Source organism: Hoplias malabaricus, chromosome X1 (assembly GCF_029633855.1).
Source record: "Hoplias malabaricus isolate fHopMal1 chromosome X1, fHopMal1.hap1, whole genome shotgun sequence".
In the NCBI taxonomy this organism is placed as follows: domain Eukaryota; kingdom Metazoa; phylum Chordata; class Actinopteri; order Characiformes; family Erythrinidae; genus Hoplias; species Hoplias malabaricus.
In genome coordinates this window covers 5,967,510-5,985,900 of record NC_089818.1, presented here as the reverse complement: position 1 = coordinate 5,985,900, position 18,391 = coordinate 5,967,510, and the positions used below count along the sequence as shown (strand labels likewise).

Below are 18,391 nucleotides of genomic sequence, written 5' to 3'. Positions count from 1 at the left end.
CTCTGAGGGAAAAGATTGGGCGGGGTTGTTCTGCTCTGATAGTTGTGAGTGGGCAGGTCTAGTGAAGTGGGTCTGACGCAGGTCGGTCGTACAGATGGTGAAGTGAAGCTACTGTGAGGTGAAGACCTTGTTGGTGTGTAGTTTGTAGTTTTTGCAGCTGCTAAGATCTTCCAGATCTTCTTTCCTGAACAATGTGACAAAGTGATAAACACAGCTGTGGACCGATACCATGCCAAACACTGCGGGTTAAATTGGCCAGGCTCCGCGGGGTCTGTCAGGCCTGTGTTTTTGTGTGTGTCTAAATTACAGTGAATGATGCCGTGTTTAATTCGTGGCCCTGCGGCTGGCCCTGGGGGGGTATGCAATATTAAACAGCTCTAATTTTGTTTGATAATCTCAAATAACGAAGCCTCCAGTCACCAGAGTGGGGCGGGTGGGAGAATGGGGTGGGGCGGTGGTCCAGATGAATCCAGATGAATTCCGGCTGAATTGCTCATTGCAGCTGCCCAGGAATCTCCCTGAGGAAGCTCCAAATGCTTGGGAAGACCACTGTGGGATTTTTATAGAAAGATCAGATGGAGACAGCAGGAGGAGAAATGATGTCTCTATCAGTATCAGGAGTGTGTAAGTTTTAAGGTTTGGGAGAATTAGGGTTTAGGGTTTGAGTTTTAGGGTTTTTAAGGTTGGGAGTGTTAGGGGTCAGGGTTTGAATTTTAGGGTTTTAAGGTTGGGAGTGTTAGGGGTCAGGGTTTGAGTTTTAGGGTTTTTAGGGTTGGGAGTGTTGGGGGTCAGGGTTTGAGTTTTAGGGTTTTTAGGGTTGGGAGTGTTAGGGGTCAGGGTTTGAGCTTTAGGGTTTTTAGGGTTGGGAGTTTAAGGGGTCAGGGTTTGAGTTTTAGGGTGTTTAGGGTTGGGAGTGTTAGGGGTCAGGGTTTGAGTTTTAGGGTGTTTAGGGTTGGGAGTGTTGGGGGTCAGGGTTTGAGTTTTAGGGGTCTTAGGGTTGGGAGTGTTAGGGGTCAGGGTTTGAGTTTTAGGGGTCTTAGGGTTGGGAGTGTTAGGGGTCAGGGTTTGAGTTTTAGGGTTTTTAGGGTTGGGAGTGTTAGGGGTCAGGGTTTGAATTTTAGGGTTTTTAGGGTTGGGAGTTTTTGGGGTCAGGGTTTGAATTTTAGGGGTCTTAGGGTTGGGAGTGTTAGGGGTCAGGGTTTGAATTTTAGGGTTTTTAGGGTTGGGAGTGTTAGGGGTCAGGGTTTGAGTTTTAGGGTTTTTAGGGTTGGGATTGTTAGGGGTCAGGGTTTGAGTTTTAGGGTTTTTAGGGTTGGGAGTTTTTGGGGTCAGGGTTTGAATTTTAGGGTATTTAGGGTTGGGAGTGTTAGGGGTCAGGGTTTGAATTTTAGGGTTTTTAGGGTTGGGAGTGTTAGGGGTCAGGGTTTGAGTTTTAGGGTTTTTAGGGTTGGGATTGTTAGGGGTCAGGGTTTGAGTTTTAGGGTTTTTAAGGTTGGGAGTGTTAGGGGTCAGGGTTTGAGTTTTAGGGTTTTAAGGTTGGGAGTGTTAGGGGTCCGGTTTTGAGCTTTAGGGTTTTTAGGGTTGGGAGTTTAAGGGGTCAGGGTTTGAGTTTTAGGGTTTTTAGGGTTGGGATTGTTAGGGGTCAGGGTTTGAGTTTTAGGGTTTTTAGGGTTGGGAGTGTTAGGGGTCAGGATTTGAGTTTTAGGGTTTTAAGGTTGGGAGTGTTAGGGGTCAGGGTTTGAGTTTTAGGGTTTTTAGGGTTGGGAGTGTTAGGGGTCAGGGTTTGAGTTTTAGGGTTTTTAGGGTTGGGAGTGTTAGGGGTCAGGGTTTGAGTTTTAGGGTTTTTAGGGTTGGGAGTTTAAGGGGTCAGGGTTTGAGTTTTAGGGTATTATGGGTTGGGAGTGTTAGGGGTCAGGGTTTGAGTTTTAGGGTTTTTAGGGTTGGGAGTTTAAGGGGTCAGGGTTTGAGTTTTAGGGTATTATGGGTTGGGAGTGTTAGGGGTCAGGGTTTGAGTTTTAGGGTATTATGGGTTGGGAGTGTTAGGGGTCAGGGTTTGAGTTTTAGGGTATTATGGGTTGGGAGTGTTAGAGATCAGGGTTTGATTTTTAGGTTATTATGGGTTGGGAGTGTTAGGGGTCAGGGTTTAATTTTTAGGTTATTATGGGTTGGGAGTGTTAGGGGTCAGGGTTTGAGTTTTAGGGTATTATGGGTTGGGAGTGTTAGGGATCAGGGTTTGAGTTTTAGGTTATTATGGGTTGGGAGTGTTAGGGGTCAGGGTTTGAGTTTTAGGGTATTTAGGGTGGGAGGATTGGGCCTTGAGTTTTAGGGGTGAGGGTTGGGGTTTAGGTTTAGGGGTAGGATTTGGGTTTAGGTTTGGAAGGCTTAGAGTTTAGGGGTTGGGGTTTGGGGTTTGCATTTATGGTTAGGGACTAGGGGTAGCTTTAGCCATTAACAATAGCCATATGAATCTGGAATCTGTAATCTGGGTGTCAGTGTGGTGATGTGGGAGATAAGGAGTTAGAAACTGGAAAATGGAAATGAGCAGTCACCAGTGTTCAGTTATGATGATTACAATGTTTATATTGGAGCTTGAAAGATATAGGGAGAGAGAGAGAGAGAGAGAGAGAGAGAGAGAGAGACAGAGAGAGAGAGAGAGAAAATGTGTGTGAGAAAGAGATGAAAGAAGAGTCAATGCATGCGGTGTGGAGCACTCTCTCTCTCTCTCTCTCTCTCTCTCTCTCACTGTCTCTCTCTCTCTCTTTCTCTGTTGGTTTCATTCAGTGAGCGAGTGTGGACTGGAGTCTGAGTCTGAGCCTTTCATCTTTGACAACACCCTCTGGGGGAGCAGGGGGTTGGGGGTGGTTGTGTTTGAGGGGGAGGGTGTGTGTGTGGGGGGTGGGGGGGGGGGGGGTGCGTTGCGTTGTGAGTGAAGTATTTCAAAGCCTCAGTGTTGAGGTCTGATAGTCATCGACTTCAGTCACTGTGCAGCTGGAGTAGAAACAAATTATTCCTGGTGCTGATGTACATCTCTCAGCCTTGGTCTGATTCTCCCACTACGCTTCACTCTGCTCCTCACCAATCCTCTCTGCTCCTCTCCTCTCCTGTTTGCTCCACTTTGCTCCTTCTCTGCTCAAATCTGCTCTTCTCTACGTCCTCTTTTCTCTCTGCTCCTTCTTTTCTCCACTCTGCTCCTCTCCAGTCTGCTCAGTTTCTGCTCCAATCCACATCTCCCTGCTTGTCCTCTGCTCCACTCCACTCCTGTCTGATCCCTCTTTTCTCCTCTCCACTACTCTCTGCTCCCTCACCCCTCCTCTCTGCGCCCTCTGAGCTCCTCTGTGCTCCCACTCCACTCCCTCTCCACTCCTCTCTGCTCCTGCTCTGTTCCCTCTCCACTTCTCTGTGCTCCACTTTGCTCCACTCCGCTCTTCTCTACTCCCTCTTTGCTCCTCTCTGTTCCAATCTGCTCCCTCTGTGCTCCTCTTTGCTCCTCTCTGGGTTTTGTTATTAAGGCCATGGGGCTTGGTTTGTGTTCCCTAAAGAACCCAGTTTTTTTGTCAAGATGTTTGATTATGGAAAAGTTTTGTCTAGGTTCTCTAGAATCCTTAACTCACTTCTCCGATGTTCTTTCACCCTCTGGGGTCTGTGAACATAATCCTGCATCTGAAAGGATGTGTACAGATGTAGTTCTGAATCACACTGTGAGCACACAGCACAGAAACATGAGTCAAACCCTCCCTAAACCTGTAGAGTCTGCTCAATTCACTCCATCATCACCTGACCCACCCCTGTCTGTGAGACAGACGGCATCATGTGTCCATCTCTGTTCTGTGTGGAGAAATTGTATGTTTCACAGAGAGATGAAGAATTTATAACAGCTTTGTTGATTCATGGCGAATGATCTCTGTCCACAGCTTTGGGACAAACAGGGCTCTTCCAGAGAGAGCTGAGGCTGTTCTGAGCAGGGGGAGAGAAACAGAGGGTTTACTGAGGGTTCTTGTGCATCACCTTTCAGCCTACGTTTTCAAAAGTGCAGAGAGAAATGTTTCCATATTTCTTATTTCTAGGCAAACCTTTTAGATTCTTGGCATTTCAAACTGAATTTTTACACCAAAGTCCTCTGTTGCCCTGCATTGAAGTGATCAGTCACAGCAGAGCAGACACAGAGAAACACATGGACATCATAAAGCTAACAAACCCATTTTCTTTCTATTTGCCTTTAATCATAAAGGAAGCCTTGTGCAGAAGCAGTGGTCTGTGGAAGGACAGGGGTTTCCTCTCTGAGGGTCTAGGAACACTGCATCCACTGTGATTTCACTGACTGTGGAAATGAAGCAGAGGTTTTGGTTTAATATTAAACCCTGAATCTCTTTGATGTTCCCAGTATTTCATCGAGACATGTTACATTCCGACTCAGTGAATGTTATCAGCTTCGCAGGCTGAAGAGAGGAGGAGAAAGAAAAACGCTGCTGTCTTCTAAACGTTAGTGTAAACTCATGAATATTCATGAGGAAATTCTCTGAGGGATAGAGAGAGAGAGAGAGAGAGAGCAAGGGTTTGGGGGAGGTTGTGGGGGGGGGGGGGGGGGGCTATCGTAGCTCCGCAGACGAGGCCGCATCAGCAGTTTAATGGTTTGAATCTAACAGGGGCCAATTAAAAGGCGGTGGATTGCTCAGGGTGGACTTCAATTCATTTGAGAGGAAATTGAGGTTGAAATTATGCATTGTTCAGCCACACGGAGCAGAACTGAGCAAACAGACGACTTTACCAACCAGAGAGAGAGAGAGAGAGAGACAGAGAGAGAGAGAGAGAGAGAGAGAGAGAGAGAGAGAGAGAGAGAGAGAGAGAATAGAGGTAGAGAGATAGTAAGGGAGAGAGAGAGAGAGAGGGAGTGTGTGTGTAGTTATAATACAATCATTTATAGTCGAGTAATAATCTTGAACCCAGAAGAGATAGAACCCAGAGGAACTATCAGAGTATTCTGGAGCCGGAGAGGTTGGCGTATTGTGGATCTCAGGAGGTTCTCGTCTGCGAGTCTGGAACTGAGGCATTCATGTTATTTGGGGCGGATCAAGAACCATATCTATGTTATATTCTTTAATTTTACAATGTTTGTGTTGTGGAACAGGAGAACCCACCAGAACTCTCACAGAAAAACAGCCAAGTGTCATTTATGCAAAGCACTGGACAGCACACCTCGAGGAGCTTTGTGTTAAATCAATGGTTCTCAAATGTTTCTATTATTCCCCACCTCAGACCAAAGGGAATATTAGTGCCCCACCTGTACCACATCGCCCCCAAAAAATAAAATACACATGCATGTTTACAATTTTAGAATTTATTTAATTGACATCAACTTCTAAAGTCTCTAAATCAGTAGTTTAACATTAGAACCCCTGATACAACATTAACATCAGTGTTCAGAAATACAGAAAATTGACCTAATTAAACTGTGATTCAGTTTCTCATTTTTCCATCTGTGCAAAAATGAGCAAAGGCAGGTGCAGGGTGTAGGAGTGAGTTTGATTTTGGTGAGCAACATTTTGTTGAGTCAAAATATTATATAGCTATAAGCTGATTTCTGTGTAGATAAGGCAGTAGATTCCTATGTAGATACTGCATTTATAACAATGTGGAACAGCATTTGATTAAATTTAACGTTAGAGACGCTGTGTCCCAAACAACACTCTATGGAACTGTACACACTCCACTACAGAGAGCACTGCTGGGGGGGGGGGGTTTGTATATGTATTTTCATATTATTCAGAGCAGTGTGCAGTTTGGGACATGGCCAGAGACTAACGTTAACTTGCTGCATGTGTAGAGCGCTTTCTCACAACCTGAACACAGCTAGTATTAACGGTAACTAACTCTCAGAGACCCCTCTGTTTCACTAACAGTTGTGTACAAGCTGCTTTCACAACTGTAATTATCCGTCGTTGTTATCTGTTGTGCTCTCGTTACTGACCTCAGCCCAGAGCTGGTAAAAGCTAACTTTATAAACCAGTCTCAGACGAGATGAATGGGACGCCAGTGAAGCTGATGATTGGAGCAGTTTTACATTTGAACAGGTGCCTTAACGAAGTCTGAAAGAAGACACACCTTCTCTGACGCGCAACCAAAACACATTAATCTCTGAGGTGCATTTTCAAAATAAAGGTTTGGGAAAAAAGCATATTTTGGCTCCAGGCAAGCTACATTTTTCTGGGGTCCCATCAAACGCTCTTTTATTGTGTCTAAGGGCTATTAATGATTCCATTGTGAGTGGGTGATTTTTACTGAGTAAGCTTTATAGGCAAAACAGAAAGGCATTAATAAAGACGGGCTCATTAATAAAGAAAAGCTCATTTCTTTAGATCCCTTGCGCCCCACCTGTAATACCTACACAACCCAGTAGTGGTTTTACACTAGTACACACCCCACACTTTCGGAAATGCTGTGTTAAATGTGCAGGGGAATCAACACCACCCAGCCTCCTGTTAATACTCCAGTTTAGAGAATGATGGACTTTCCAGAACATGGTGTTTATTGAACCATGTTTTCAAACTGTTTATTCTGTGTTCAGTTTTAATCTTTATAGATTTATTATATTTTTAGATTAAACAATGACTGGAGCTGTGTGGACTGTTTAAATCATCTTTATTCCAGACTCCAGTTTAATGTTGGAGAGCTGCGTCTGAAATGAGGCGCTCTGACAAAAACAAATAAGGAAAAACTGATGTGTTAAATTTTTAACTAATTCATCAAAGGCAGCAAATTGTGCAGCAGGAAGCTGCTGGTGTAGCACAGAGGAGACATGCTTTATTCATGTTACACATGCATTTTAAATATGAACAGTTTACAAAGTTAAATGATTTATGATGATCTGGTGGAAACAGACCTCGCTGCTGAGGGACGAGCCAAGTCCGGGGCTGTGTGTGGGGTGGAAGGGTGGGGGGGTGATGCTCAACCATTCCGGTGTGGTCAGCTTCGAGGTCACGCAGGTCTTCTGACACTAATCAGCCCTGATTCCCTTCACTTCCCCAGGACACTGCCTGTCCTCTGCTGAATTTACCACTGATTATCTCCCTACACACCTCGGGGACAAAGTTTAAACTCCACTGTTAAACTCCCGGAGTTCACTGCTTGTCGTTTGTGTGATTTTCACAGTAACACACTGCACTAGGGGGGTGTTAGTGGGAGCGTTAGTGTCGGGGTAGGACTGTGCTATCACCGACTCAGAGCTGTGATAGAATTTCACACACACACACACACACACACACACACAAACTACCATCCACCCAACCCCATGCCCAGGTAAGAGGAAGCACCAGCCTCAAGGAGCAGGTAGGCCTTGCCTTTAAGCACGGGACAGTCTCACACTCTCTGGAACCCGAACACATGCCTGAAAGGATACAAACCAGGTTTTATCAGCTGGTGGAGAGGGCACGGGGCACAAGGTGTTCCCCAGTTTCTGCATGACAGGAGTTTCACAGGTGTTCCTCAGATCCTGGGGATTTCAGCACATGAGTGTCCCTCTGGTACAATAAAAAAAAAAAGTCACAAAGCAGCGTTACAAAATCCAGGTCAGAGCCCTGAAGGGGGCACCACTAAGGCAACAGGGGCAAGAAAACCTCCCTGAGAGCAAGAGAAAGAACCACTGAGAAGATTCTAGACTCAACACTAGAACCTGTCTGAGAGCAGTGTCCGGTTCAGAGAGCAGGTTCCGGTTCTGAGAGCTGTGTCTGGTTCTAAGAGTTCTGATCGGTTCGGAGAGCAGGATCCGGTTTTGAGAGCAGTGTCCCTTTTGATAGCAGTGTCCAGGTCTGAGAGCAGTGTCTGGTTCTGAGAGCAGTGTCTGGTTCTGAAAGTAGCGTCCGGTTCTGAGAGCTGCACACACAAACACCCACCCCCCTCCAACCCCAAACCCACCATTCTTGTTCTTACACAGCTGCATTTAAAGGAGGAGCGAAGCCCCCCAGGACCGCCGATCCTGTTCCTGTTTCTAACTGGGTCACTGCTTACAATAGCTGCAGAGACCACCCCACCACCCCCCTCCACCACTGTGTCTGAGTCCCCCATCACACTGCAACATCTCACAGCTGCAGGGGGCGCTCATGAATCACAGCACTTCAGTTCGATTTTATTATCTGTTTAATTTATTGTTTATATAGTAGGTTCTGTTTGTCTTGGACAGAGTGGGTTGGGTAGTAGGGTCTACTCGGGTTGGTTCCTACTGTTGGAGAATGGACTGAGCATGAGGGGTGTCTGACCCTGAGTGTTTTTTGAGTGTCGCAGTTCTGGCTTTTGACTGATGCTCCATCTACAGAGTGGTTTGAGTTTTTTGGCACTGACTCCTCCCCCAGAGGCTGCTGGTGGGCTGATTGAGAAATGGACAGGTGACCTCCAATGAAGGATGGTGCATGGGGCGATAGATGCAAACAGACATCGGGTGCACCTCGATCCCAGTGCTGACGAAGGCTGCCTGTTCTGCTCTGAGAGACTGTTTCCCATCTGTTTGTGCAGTGCACCAGGCTGAATGTTTATTTCAGTTGCTAACTGCGTGGTTCTTATCCCTCAGTGAAGTGTTTTCTCTCCAGCTGTTTATATTTGAGCCAAAGCATTCTGTAAACCTGGAAACGTGCAGAAATTCCAAAAAATGAAGACATTTACTAGCCTTAATATTTTAAGTTCCTAAACTCAAATGTCAGAAGTATGCATACACATTTACTTAAGTGTCTACTACTTCATTTAATGTTTGATACAACTCAGAAAATGTACATTTCCGGTACTGTTAACAAATTATAGTGAAACCTTGACTTATGAGTGAATCAACTCACGGATTTCCCGAGATGCGAGCCATTGCTTGGTCGATTTTAAGCTTTATGGTGCAAGCTTACTCCACCCGCCACTAGGTAGCCCAGTGAACATTCAGTCCACTTGGTTATCTTGCCGTGCAAGCATCTCTGTCGTATTGCTGTTTTTTTTAACATTAAATGTGTAGCATGCAAATCTGCACCTCCGCCAGCACATTTGTCTGATCTTCAAGGTAAATACACTTCATAAAATCAGTTAATTTCTTCACATTCTCATTCTTTTGTGTGTTCTCCCTGTGTCTGCGTGGGTTTCCTCCGGGTGACTGTCTGTGAGGAGTGTGGTGTGTTCTCCCTGTGTCTGCGTGGGTTTCCACCGGGTGACTGTCTGTGAGGAGTGTGGTGTGTTCTCCCTGTGTCTGTGTGGGTTTCCTCCGGGTGACTGTCTGTGAGGAGTGTGGTGAGTTCTCCCTGTGTCTGCGTGGGTTTCCTCCGGGTGACTGTCTGTGAGGAGTGTGGTGAGTTCTCCCTGTGTCTGCGTGGGTTTCCTCTGGGTGACTGTCTGTGAGGAGTGTGGTGTGTTCTCCCTGTGTCTGTGTGGGTTTCCTCCGGGTGACTGTCTGTGAGGAGTGTGGTGTGTTCTCCCTGTGTCTGCGTGGGTTTCCTCTGGGTGACTGTCTGTGAGGAGTGTGGTGTGTTCTCCCTGTGTCTGCGTGGGTTTCCTCCGGGTGACTGTCTGTGAGGAGTGTGGTGAGTTCTCCCTGTGTCTGCGTGGGTTTCCTCCGGGTGACTGTCTGTGAGGAGTGTGGTGAGTTCTCCCTGTGTCTGCGTGGGTTTCCTCCGGGTGACTGTCTGTGAGGAGTGTGGTGTGTTCGGGCACTCCGGGCATCAGTGAAGTTCTATGCAGAATTGAGGGAGATGATCGTTTGTTGTTGACTTTCTGAAGCGTTCCCTTTTATCTTATTTCTTTTTAATGCAAATATGAGTTAATACATTATTTTGTAATGCATTTGTCTTTCTTTTCTGGTTATAATAAAGATATTTTCAAATTTCTCTCTCTCTCTCTCTCTCTCTCTCTCTCTCTCTCTCTCTCTCTCTCGCTCCGTCTTTCGCTCAGGATCAAGATATCACATCACATCCACAGGGGCCTTGTATATTCTGGATGTACAGTCTGAAGATGCGGTAAATATCTATCGCTGCACGACACGCCATCGCTACACAGGAGAGACCCGACAGAGCAACAGTGCACGGTTACTCTTATCAGGTACTGTTAGAAATGAGTGGGGTCCATATGGGGCCTGTTCAGAGCCAAATAAAAGCATTCAGATTTATAAAGCTTCATCTCTTAATATCTCAACATGCATTTAATCTATTGTTGTATCTCTGTATCTCTCTCTCTCTCTCTCTCTCTCTCTCTCTCTCTCTCTCTCTCTCTCTCGCTCTCCCTCCCCTTTCAGAGCCTGTGGACTCTGCCCCAGTGATTTTGGATGGCTTTGAGCAGAAGGAGATCATGGTGGGTCGACGTGTGGAGCTTCCCTGTAAAGCGTCAGGTCACCCGGGCCCGCGGTATCGCTGGCTGAAGGACAACAGCCCGCTCGAATCAGACAGCCGCTTCCACCAGAGTGTGTCGGGCCTGGTGATTGAGGCGTCGCGGCCCGGCGACAGTGGGAATTACGTCTGCGAAGTGTGGAACAGCTTTGGGAACGCTAAAGTGGTGGGACGCTTGGTGGTCAAACGTGAGTGAGACTTTGAATCTTTATTTTAATAAAATAAAGGGGAGCACTTTACGAAGCAGGATGGCATGGACGCAGCTCCAGGGTCCTAGGGTTGTGGGTGTTCCGGTTTCATCCCATTTTTTCAGTCCAAAAATACATATAGGTAGGTGGATTGGCAACTCAAAAGTGTCCGTAAGTGTGAGTGTGTGAATGAGTGTGTGTGTTGCCCTGCGAAGGACTTGCACCCCCTTTAGGGTGTGTTCTCACCTTGAACCCAGTGATTCTGGGTAGGATCTGGACCTACAATGATCCTGAACTGGATAAGTGTTTACAGACAATGAATGAATGAATTAATGTGAACAAGCCTCTGTGAAAAAGGAGACACTCCTGCACTGAAAAGAGGCGTCCCAAAGAGCAGCCACACGGCCTGATATGTGCCACATTTTGGCTCATACAGCTCCGTTAAAACACTGACATTGTGTGTCTGGATGTGTGCCAGCTATAATGAGCCGGGCTTAATTTGGGTTATGGCCATGTTGTGTGTGGATTGAAGCTGAGTCAAAGCAGCCAGGGTCACTCTCAGTCAACGCCCTCAAGGCCAGCTATGGACCATAAGAGAACTGCAGATTTGCCACATCTGGGCCAAACATTCATTGCTCCCATGGAAAGATCTTTACTCAGTAACAAAAATGTGACATAAATGGTATTTAGTAATTTAGTACATTTTTACAAGACTGACTAGTAGCAGGGCTGCTGAATAATGAAGGGTGGAAAAGCCGCAGACTTTGACAAATGCTGCTGCAAAAGAACAAATTGTGGGACATGAAGTGGACTAATACCCTCATTTGTTTGTCCTTCTGTTGTCCTCCAGAGCACTTAAAGGCGGTGGTCAGCCCTCGTAAGGTTCGAGGCAGTGTGGGCAGTCAGGTGTCTCTGTTCTGCAGCGTCACCGGGTCTGACGAGTACGACATCACCTGGTACAGGAACGGAGAGAGAATCATGCCGGGCCCCAGCGTCCGGATCACTGGCACCAACAGTGAGAACCTGGTGATGGAGGGCATGGCCAAGAGTGACGGAGGAGCCTATCAGTGTTTTGCTCGCAATGGAAAGATGTCGACGCAGGACTTCGTACAAGTCACTTTGGAGGGTGAGGACACACACTTACCATGTCCCTCCTCTGTAGGGCCTGTACTCACAGGAACTTCAGAAACCCGACTCTGTTTACTGTGGAGAGTCGGAGGGATTTACTACAGAGAAGATGCTCTGGGTGGAGGTCAGGCTGGAGCTCTCAGAACTTCTGCTCCTCTCTACCGGAGCCCGGTTACCATGGCAACTGCCTCCCATCACCTCGGACATGTATAAAGAGATATTGATTACCTGTAAATGATGTGGAGCAGGTACGAACGAGGAACTGAAAATCACAGTGGAGACAGAGAGAGAGAGAGATAGAGAGACAGAGACATAGAGAGAGAGATACAGAGACAGAGAGAGGCAGAGAGAGAGAGAGAGAGAGAGAGAGAGAGAGAGAGAGAGAGAGAGAGGGGGAGCGAGAGAGAGACAGAGACAGAGAGAGAGATGACTTCAAACCTACTTTACTGATAAAATAAGTCAGCCACCTCTAAAGGATTTGCCATCAACATATTTGTTTACTTCACATGTTTAAACCATGATCCTTACTAGATTTAAAGAAATATAAACAAAAAATAGAGATAGAGGGCGATATGAGGGAGACACACCAGATTATTTATTTGTTTATTAATTTGATTTGGACCTATTTTAAATTTTCTGTGTGAATTCTCTGTTTCATTTCATTCTTTTTTTACTGTTTAATAGCATAGCTCTAAAGAAGATTATAAATAAAGTATTGTTCTTCCTCTTTTTATTGTTGTTATTATTTTTCTGAGTATTCCGGTCTGAAACCTGCTCCTGATTGTTTTCCTGCTCCATTTCCCTCAGATGGAACTCCGAAGATTCTTTCTGCGTTCAGTGAGAAGGTGGTGAGTCCGAACGAGCCAATCTCGCTGGTGTGTCACGTTAAAGGAACACCCCTGCCCACCATGACCTGGACGCTGGACGATGACCCCGTCATTAAGGATAGTCACCATCGCATGGAGCGCGTGGTCACGGCCGAGGGTCACGTGTTGAGTTACCTGAACGTGAGTCACACTCAAGTGACAGATGGAGGCGTGTACCGCTGCACCTGCAACAACTCGGCTGGATCTGTCTCGTACCAGGCGCGAATAAACGTAAGAGGTGCTTGTCAGATCAGCTCCTCCAAAAACACTCACACTAATCAATCACCCCTCCTCTCCAGCAGCTCAGCCAGGTTCCTCCCCCCCAGGGGGCGCCAGTGCAGCACTCTTGCAGGATGCTCGGAACCGTCCCAGGAACCCAAGACCTCAGCTGTGGACGGAGAATGGAATTAATGTAATGTTAGACTTATATTAACATCCAGAGTTTTTTTTAAAAAGTGGTAAAGTCTCTGGATGGATATTAACAACAATGCTGTTCATGTTTCAGACTTAAAATAAATTAGAAATATTGTATTAAAGGAAAACTACATAATGTTTTTACCTTAAAATTCCAGCTTCAAAATCATTGTGATGCTCCGTTGTGCTGTAATATGGAGAATAGATCCGTTGTTGCTGTTCCTCTGGGCTCAGCACTGCAGAAACTACACTATGTAACTTTTGGAGGGGGGTTATCAGCTGCAGGTTTCAGGAGATCGTCCAGGAGCAGAGCATGAGATGGACAGCAGTGACCCCATGTCTCAATCTTCCTCAACGGGACTGTTTCTAAGGTTCTGGTTCTGAATGTTCAGAGTTTGTTGTTGTGATCCCGGTTCTGGTTCTGATCCTTTAGATAAAATAAATGAGATGAAAAGACTGTATTCATTGTGTGTGTGTGTGTGTGTGTGTGTGTGTGTGTGTGCGCGTGCGCGCGTGTGTGTGTGTGTGTGTGTTTCTGTATGTAATGTTTAAAACCTCCTCTTTTTTTCTGCACTCTGTTTGATATGCTCCTCTGACCACATGGCATGTGAGGGGACAGTGGAGCTAAGAGAGTAGACAGTGAGGGGACAGTGGAGCTAAGAGAGTAGACAGTGAGGGGACAGTGGAGCTAAGAGAGTAGACAGTGAGGGGACAGTGGAGCTGAGAGAGGGGACAGTGGAGCTAAGAGAGTAGACAGTGAGGGGACAGTGGAGCTGAGAGAGGGGACAGTGAGGGGACAGTGAGGGGACAGTGGATCTAAGAGAGGGGACAGTGGAGCTGAGAGAGGGGACAGTGGAGCTGAGAGAGGGGACAGTGAGGGGACAGTGGATCTAAGAGAGGGGACAGTGAGGGGACAGTGGAGCTGAGAGAGGGGACAGTGAGGGGACAGTGGATCTGAGAGAGGGGACAGTGGAGCTAAGAGAGTAGACAGTGAGGGGACAGTGGAGCTGAGAGAGGGGACAGTGGAGCTGAGAGAGTAGACAGTGAGGGGACAGTGGAGCTGAGAGAGGGGACAGTGGAGCTAAGAGAGTAGACAGTGAGGGGACAGTGGAGCTGAGAGAGGGGACAGTGGAGCTAAGAGAGTAGACAGTGAGGGGACAGTGGAGCTGAGAGAGGGGACAGTGGAGCTGAGAGAGTAGACAGTGAGGGGACAGTGGAGCTGAGAGAGGGGACAGTGAGGGGACAGTGGAGCTGAGAGAGAAGACAGTGAGCGAACAGTGGAGCTAAGAGAATGGACAGTGAGGGGACAGTGGAGCTGAGAGAGGGGACAGTGGAGGGACAGTGGAGCTGAGAGGGGAGACAGTGAGGAGACAGTGGAGCTGAGAGAGGGGACAGAGTCTGGGGACAGTGGAGCTGAGAGAGGGGACAGTGAGGGGACAGTGGAGCTGAGAAAGTGGACAGTGAGGGGACAGTGGAGCTTAGAGAGGGGACAGTGAGGAGACAGTGGAGCTGAGAGAGGGAACAGTGAGAGGACAGTGGATCTGAGAGAGGGGACAGTGGGGGGACAGTGGAGCTGAGAGAGGGGACAGTGGGAGGCCAGTGGAGCTGAGAGAGGTGACAGTGAGGGGACATTGAAGCTGAGAGAGGGGACAGTAATGGGACAGTGGAGCTAAGAGAGGGGACAGTGAGGAGACAGTGGAGCTGAGAGAGGGGACAGTGGGGGGACAGTGGAGTTGAGAGAGGGGACAGTGGAGCTAAGAGAGTGGACAGTGAGAGGACAGTGGATCTGAGAGAGGGGACAGTGGGGGGACAGTGGAGCTAAGAGAGGGGACAGTGAGGAGACAGTGGAGCTGAGAGAGGGGACAGTAATGGGACAGTGGAGCTAAGAGAGGGGACAGTGAGGAGACAGTGGAGCTAAGAGAGGGGACAGTAATGGGACAGTGGAGCTAAGAGAGGGGACAGTGGGGGAACAGTGGAGCTGAGAGAGGGGACTGTGAGGGGACAGTGGAGCTGAGAGAGGGGACAGTAATGGGACAGTGGAGCTAAGAGAGGGGACAGTGAGGAGACAGTGGAGCTGAGAGAGGGGACAGTAATGGGACAGTGGAGCTAAGAGAGGGGACAGTGGGGGGACAGTGGAGCTGAGAGAGGGGACAGTAATGGGACAGTGGAGCTAAGAGAGGGGACAGTGGGGGGACAGTGGAGCTGAGAGAGGGGACTGTGAGGGGACAGTGGAGCTGAGAGAGGGGACTGTGAGGGGACAGTGGAGCTGAGAGAGGGGACAGTGGGGGGACAGTGGAGCTGAGAGAGGGGACAGTGAGGGGACATTGGAGCTGAGAGAGGGGACAGTGGAGCTAAGAGAGTAGACAGTGAGGGGACAGTGGAGCTGAGAAAGGGGACAGTGAGGGGAGAGGGGACAGTGAGGGGACAGTGGAGCTGAGAGAGAGGACAGTGAGGGGACAGTGGAGCTGAGAGAGAGGACAATGAGGGGACAGTGGAGCTGAGAGAGGGGACAGTGAGGGGACATTGAAGCTGAGAGAGGGGACAGTGAGGGGACACTGGAGCTGAGAAAGAGGACAGTGGAGCTAAGAGAGTGGACAGTGAGGAGACAGTGGAGCTGAGAGAGTGGACAGTGAGGGGACAGTGGACCTGAAAGAGTGGACAGTGAGGGGACAGTGGAGCTGAGAAAGGGGACAGTGACTGCAGAAACGAGGAGGCTTTAATGTTATGGCTGATTGGTGTACATCTGCAGTTGTAACGTACTCTAAACTACTGCTCTTGTAAACATGAATTTGAGTGTGGTCTTTCCATCTGCGCTGCAGGTCCTGCGAGTATTCGACCCATGAAGAACATAACTGCCATCGCAGGCCGGGACACCTTCATCCACTGCCGCATCATCGGGTACCCATACTACTCCATCAAGTGGTACAAAGACTCCAACCTGCTGCCCTTCAACCACCGGCAGAGGGCCTTCGAGAACAATGGCACGCTCAAGCTCTCCAATGTCCAGAACTCTGATGAGGGCGAGTACACCTGCTATGTTCTGGTGGACCCTGAGAAACAGATCCACAGGAGCGTCCACGTCACTGTGAAAGGTCAGTGTAGAGCATGCTTTTCCACTTCAGGTTCCCTACTTCACTATACTTGGCTCTTCTCTGCTTCTCCATCAGGGAAATCTGGTCCTAGTCCCTGGAAATGGGTTCTTGTTAAGCCCCTGCCTTCTTGTGGTTCCAAGCAACAGAGTGGGGACTAAACCATGACGTGTAAACCTTGCAGAGTGCTGATTGGCCAGAGAGAGTCATCACAAATTCGCCATGTGTAAAATCTCTAAGTTTACAGCAGAGGTCACATTTGTTGTAATCCTACTCACAATGGCAGCTCGTGGTCTTTTGAAGAGGTTCAAATGCTCCTTGGATCAGTGGCCAAAAGAAATAATCTAGTGAGAGCTGGACGCTACAGCAAGGAAGGAACAATCTCTACTCACTCTTAACTGATGGTGGAGCTGTGTTCAGTTCCAAAAACAACAACAGGCTTAACATTACTGCTGCCTTTGTTGTGGTTTCCTAAACTTGATGTTCAGATTAAACACAAGGTTTTGAGATGACACCGGATACATTTTGAGGTGGGGGGGCTGTGGTTAACCAACCAGGAACCATGGACCAACCAAGACTAGACTCCAGTAGAGACCAGTAGGTACCACAAGTGGAAAAGCACCTGGACTAACTGTGGCCCTAAAAGGCTGTATCTTAGGTGATATCTCAGTACAATGATCCACCATCACGGTCACTTCTAAAACATTTTCTAAATGTAATGAGAGCTATCCTGGCCGCCTGAACGAGAAAGAAAACATTGCTCAATGAGGAAACACTGGAACTGTAATACGAAAACACATAGCATCAGTGATGTTCTCACTTACTGTCCCTCCTCTGAAAGCTGCAACTGCCATTTTTGTGGTGTGAGGAGCACGCAATGAAAGTCTTGTGGTGCCCATGCAGATACAAATATGAATGGTTTCTTCTCATGTAGAGATTTGGAGATACAAGGTTTGGCTCTAACAGCTCTCAGCACATGCTCAGGTCACTGACGACAGATGTGTTGCTAATAATCTGAGCAGAGGACCCACGTCACGCGGCGGGAGAACGCCTCTGCGATTGAGTCCGCTAATTTGCTCCACTTTGCTTAAAATTCTGCACGGCTCAGAGGGGGTCCCCGGGGTCCATTATCCCACTTTGTTGTGAATTAAATAAGCAGTGAAGTGCTGCTTTAGTTCAACGTTATTTTAACTCATTGATTCTCAGACGCGACAGGCCAACACGCCGTGGCTGGAGAGCCCCCCGGGAACGCATTATGCTGAATTTGCCAGAGAAGGAAATAACCCTTTTATAGTTATCTCTCTTTCTCTCTCTCTCTCTCTCTCTCTCTCTCTCTCTCTCTCTCTCTCTCTTTCTATCTTTCCCCTTGCTGCTCGGCTTCTCCCCTCATTAGTCCACATTATGCTTCCTCCTCTGTGAAATCTGCAGATTCAGAGCAGTAATGAGTCAGTTCAGTAGTGGTAGAGGGGGCCGCACGATTACAAATCGCCAATTATCTCAGGGCTGTGATCACACACGTCCCCTCTGCCTGCCTCTGGACAATGGGCTTCATATCCAGCCAAAACCTGTCAGCGCTGCAGCCATCGTCAACCAGCACAGCTTTCACAGCAGTAATGTGTGGAGTGTTATCATTCAGTCCTCTCCGATAAGCGACGTCTTCTACAAGGAGTAGGTAAGGGGGGGTCGCGATAGTCTCTCCAAGACCCCAGCCTTGATTCAGAGATGTGTGATGCTCAGACGCATTCCAATAGTTTCACTCCAGTTCCAGTTTTGATCAGAGGGGGCTGGGGGCTGACCCTGAGGGGCTGCGTTTGTTGTTAAAGTGTGAAAATGATTTTCAGGGTCTTCAATCCTGTCAGTGATAAGAGTGAACACACAGTAATCCATAGCTTATATTTTCTGTTGAAACAGCAAATAAATACCACAGAGGCCGCTGTTTTCGGGCAGATGTGGTGAGTGTGTAGTTAATCTCAGGAGTCTGTGTAATTAACCATCATCCATTTCACACCTTGTTCCCCCGTCCAGTGCCGCCCCTGATCCAGCACTCGGACTCTCAGAGCGCCTCTATCGGTCAGCGGGTTTTCATCCCCTGTGTGGTGACCTCTGGTGACCTGCCCATGTTCATCACCTGGCACAAAGATGGCAAACCCATCAATGACAGTCTCGGAGTGACCATCGACAAAATCGATTTCACCAGCTCACTGCGCATCTCCAACCTCTCCGAGATCCACAACGGCAGCTACACCTGCATTGCCCGCAATGAGGCCGCCACCGTGGAACACAGCATCCAGCTCATTGTAAAAGGTATGCGCCCCGTGCCCGGGTCTGTTTGGCTCCAGAATAATACCTTTAAATGGCCACAGAGAGCT

At 47.9% G+C, this 18,391-nt stretch overlaps 1 protein-coding gene across 1 annotated transcript in view; it reads left to right on the top strand.

Moving 5' to 3' along the window:
- The window catches only part of LOC136675700 (cell adhesion molecule DSCAM-like), an 85,976-nt gene that overhangs the window by 45,254 nt on the left and 22,331 nt on the right, over positions 1-18,391 (top strand). Inside the window, exons 4-9 of the mRNA XM_066652407.1 lie at positions 9,907-10,053; positions 10,247-10,525; positions 11,376-11,651; positions 12,461-12,757; positions 15,753-16,025; positions 18,048-18,326. Of these exons, the coding sequence (XP_066508504.1) occupies positions 9,907-10,053; positions 10,247-10,525; positions 11,376-11,651; positions 12,461-12,757; positions 15,753-16,025; positions 18,048-18,326 (1,551 nt within the window). The remainder of the gene's footprint in view (positions 1-9,906; positions 10,054-10,246; positions 10,526-11,375; positions 11,652-12,460; positions 12,758-15,752; positions 16,026-18,047; positions 18,327-18,391) is intronic.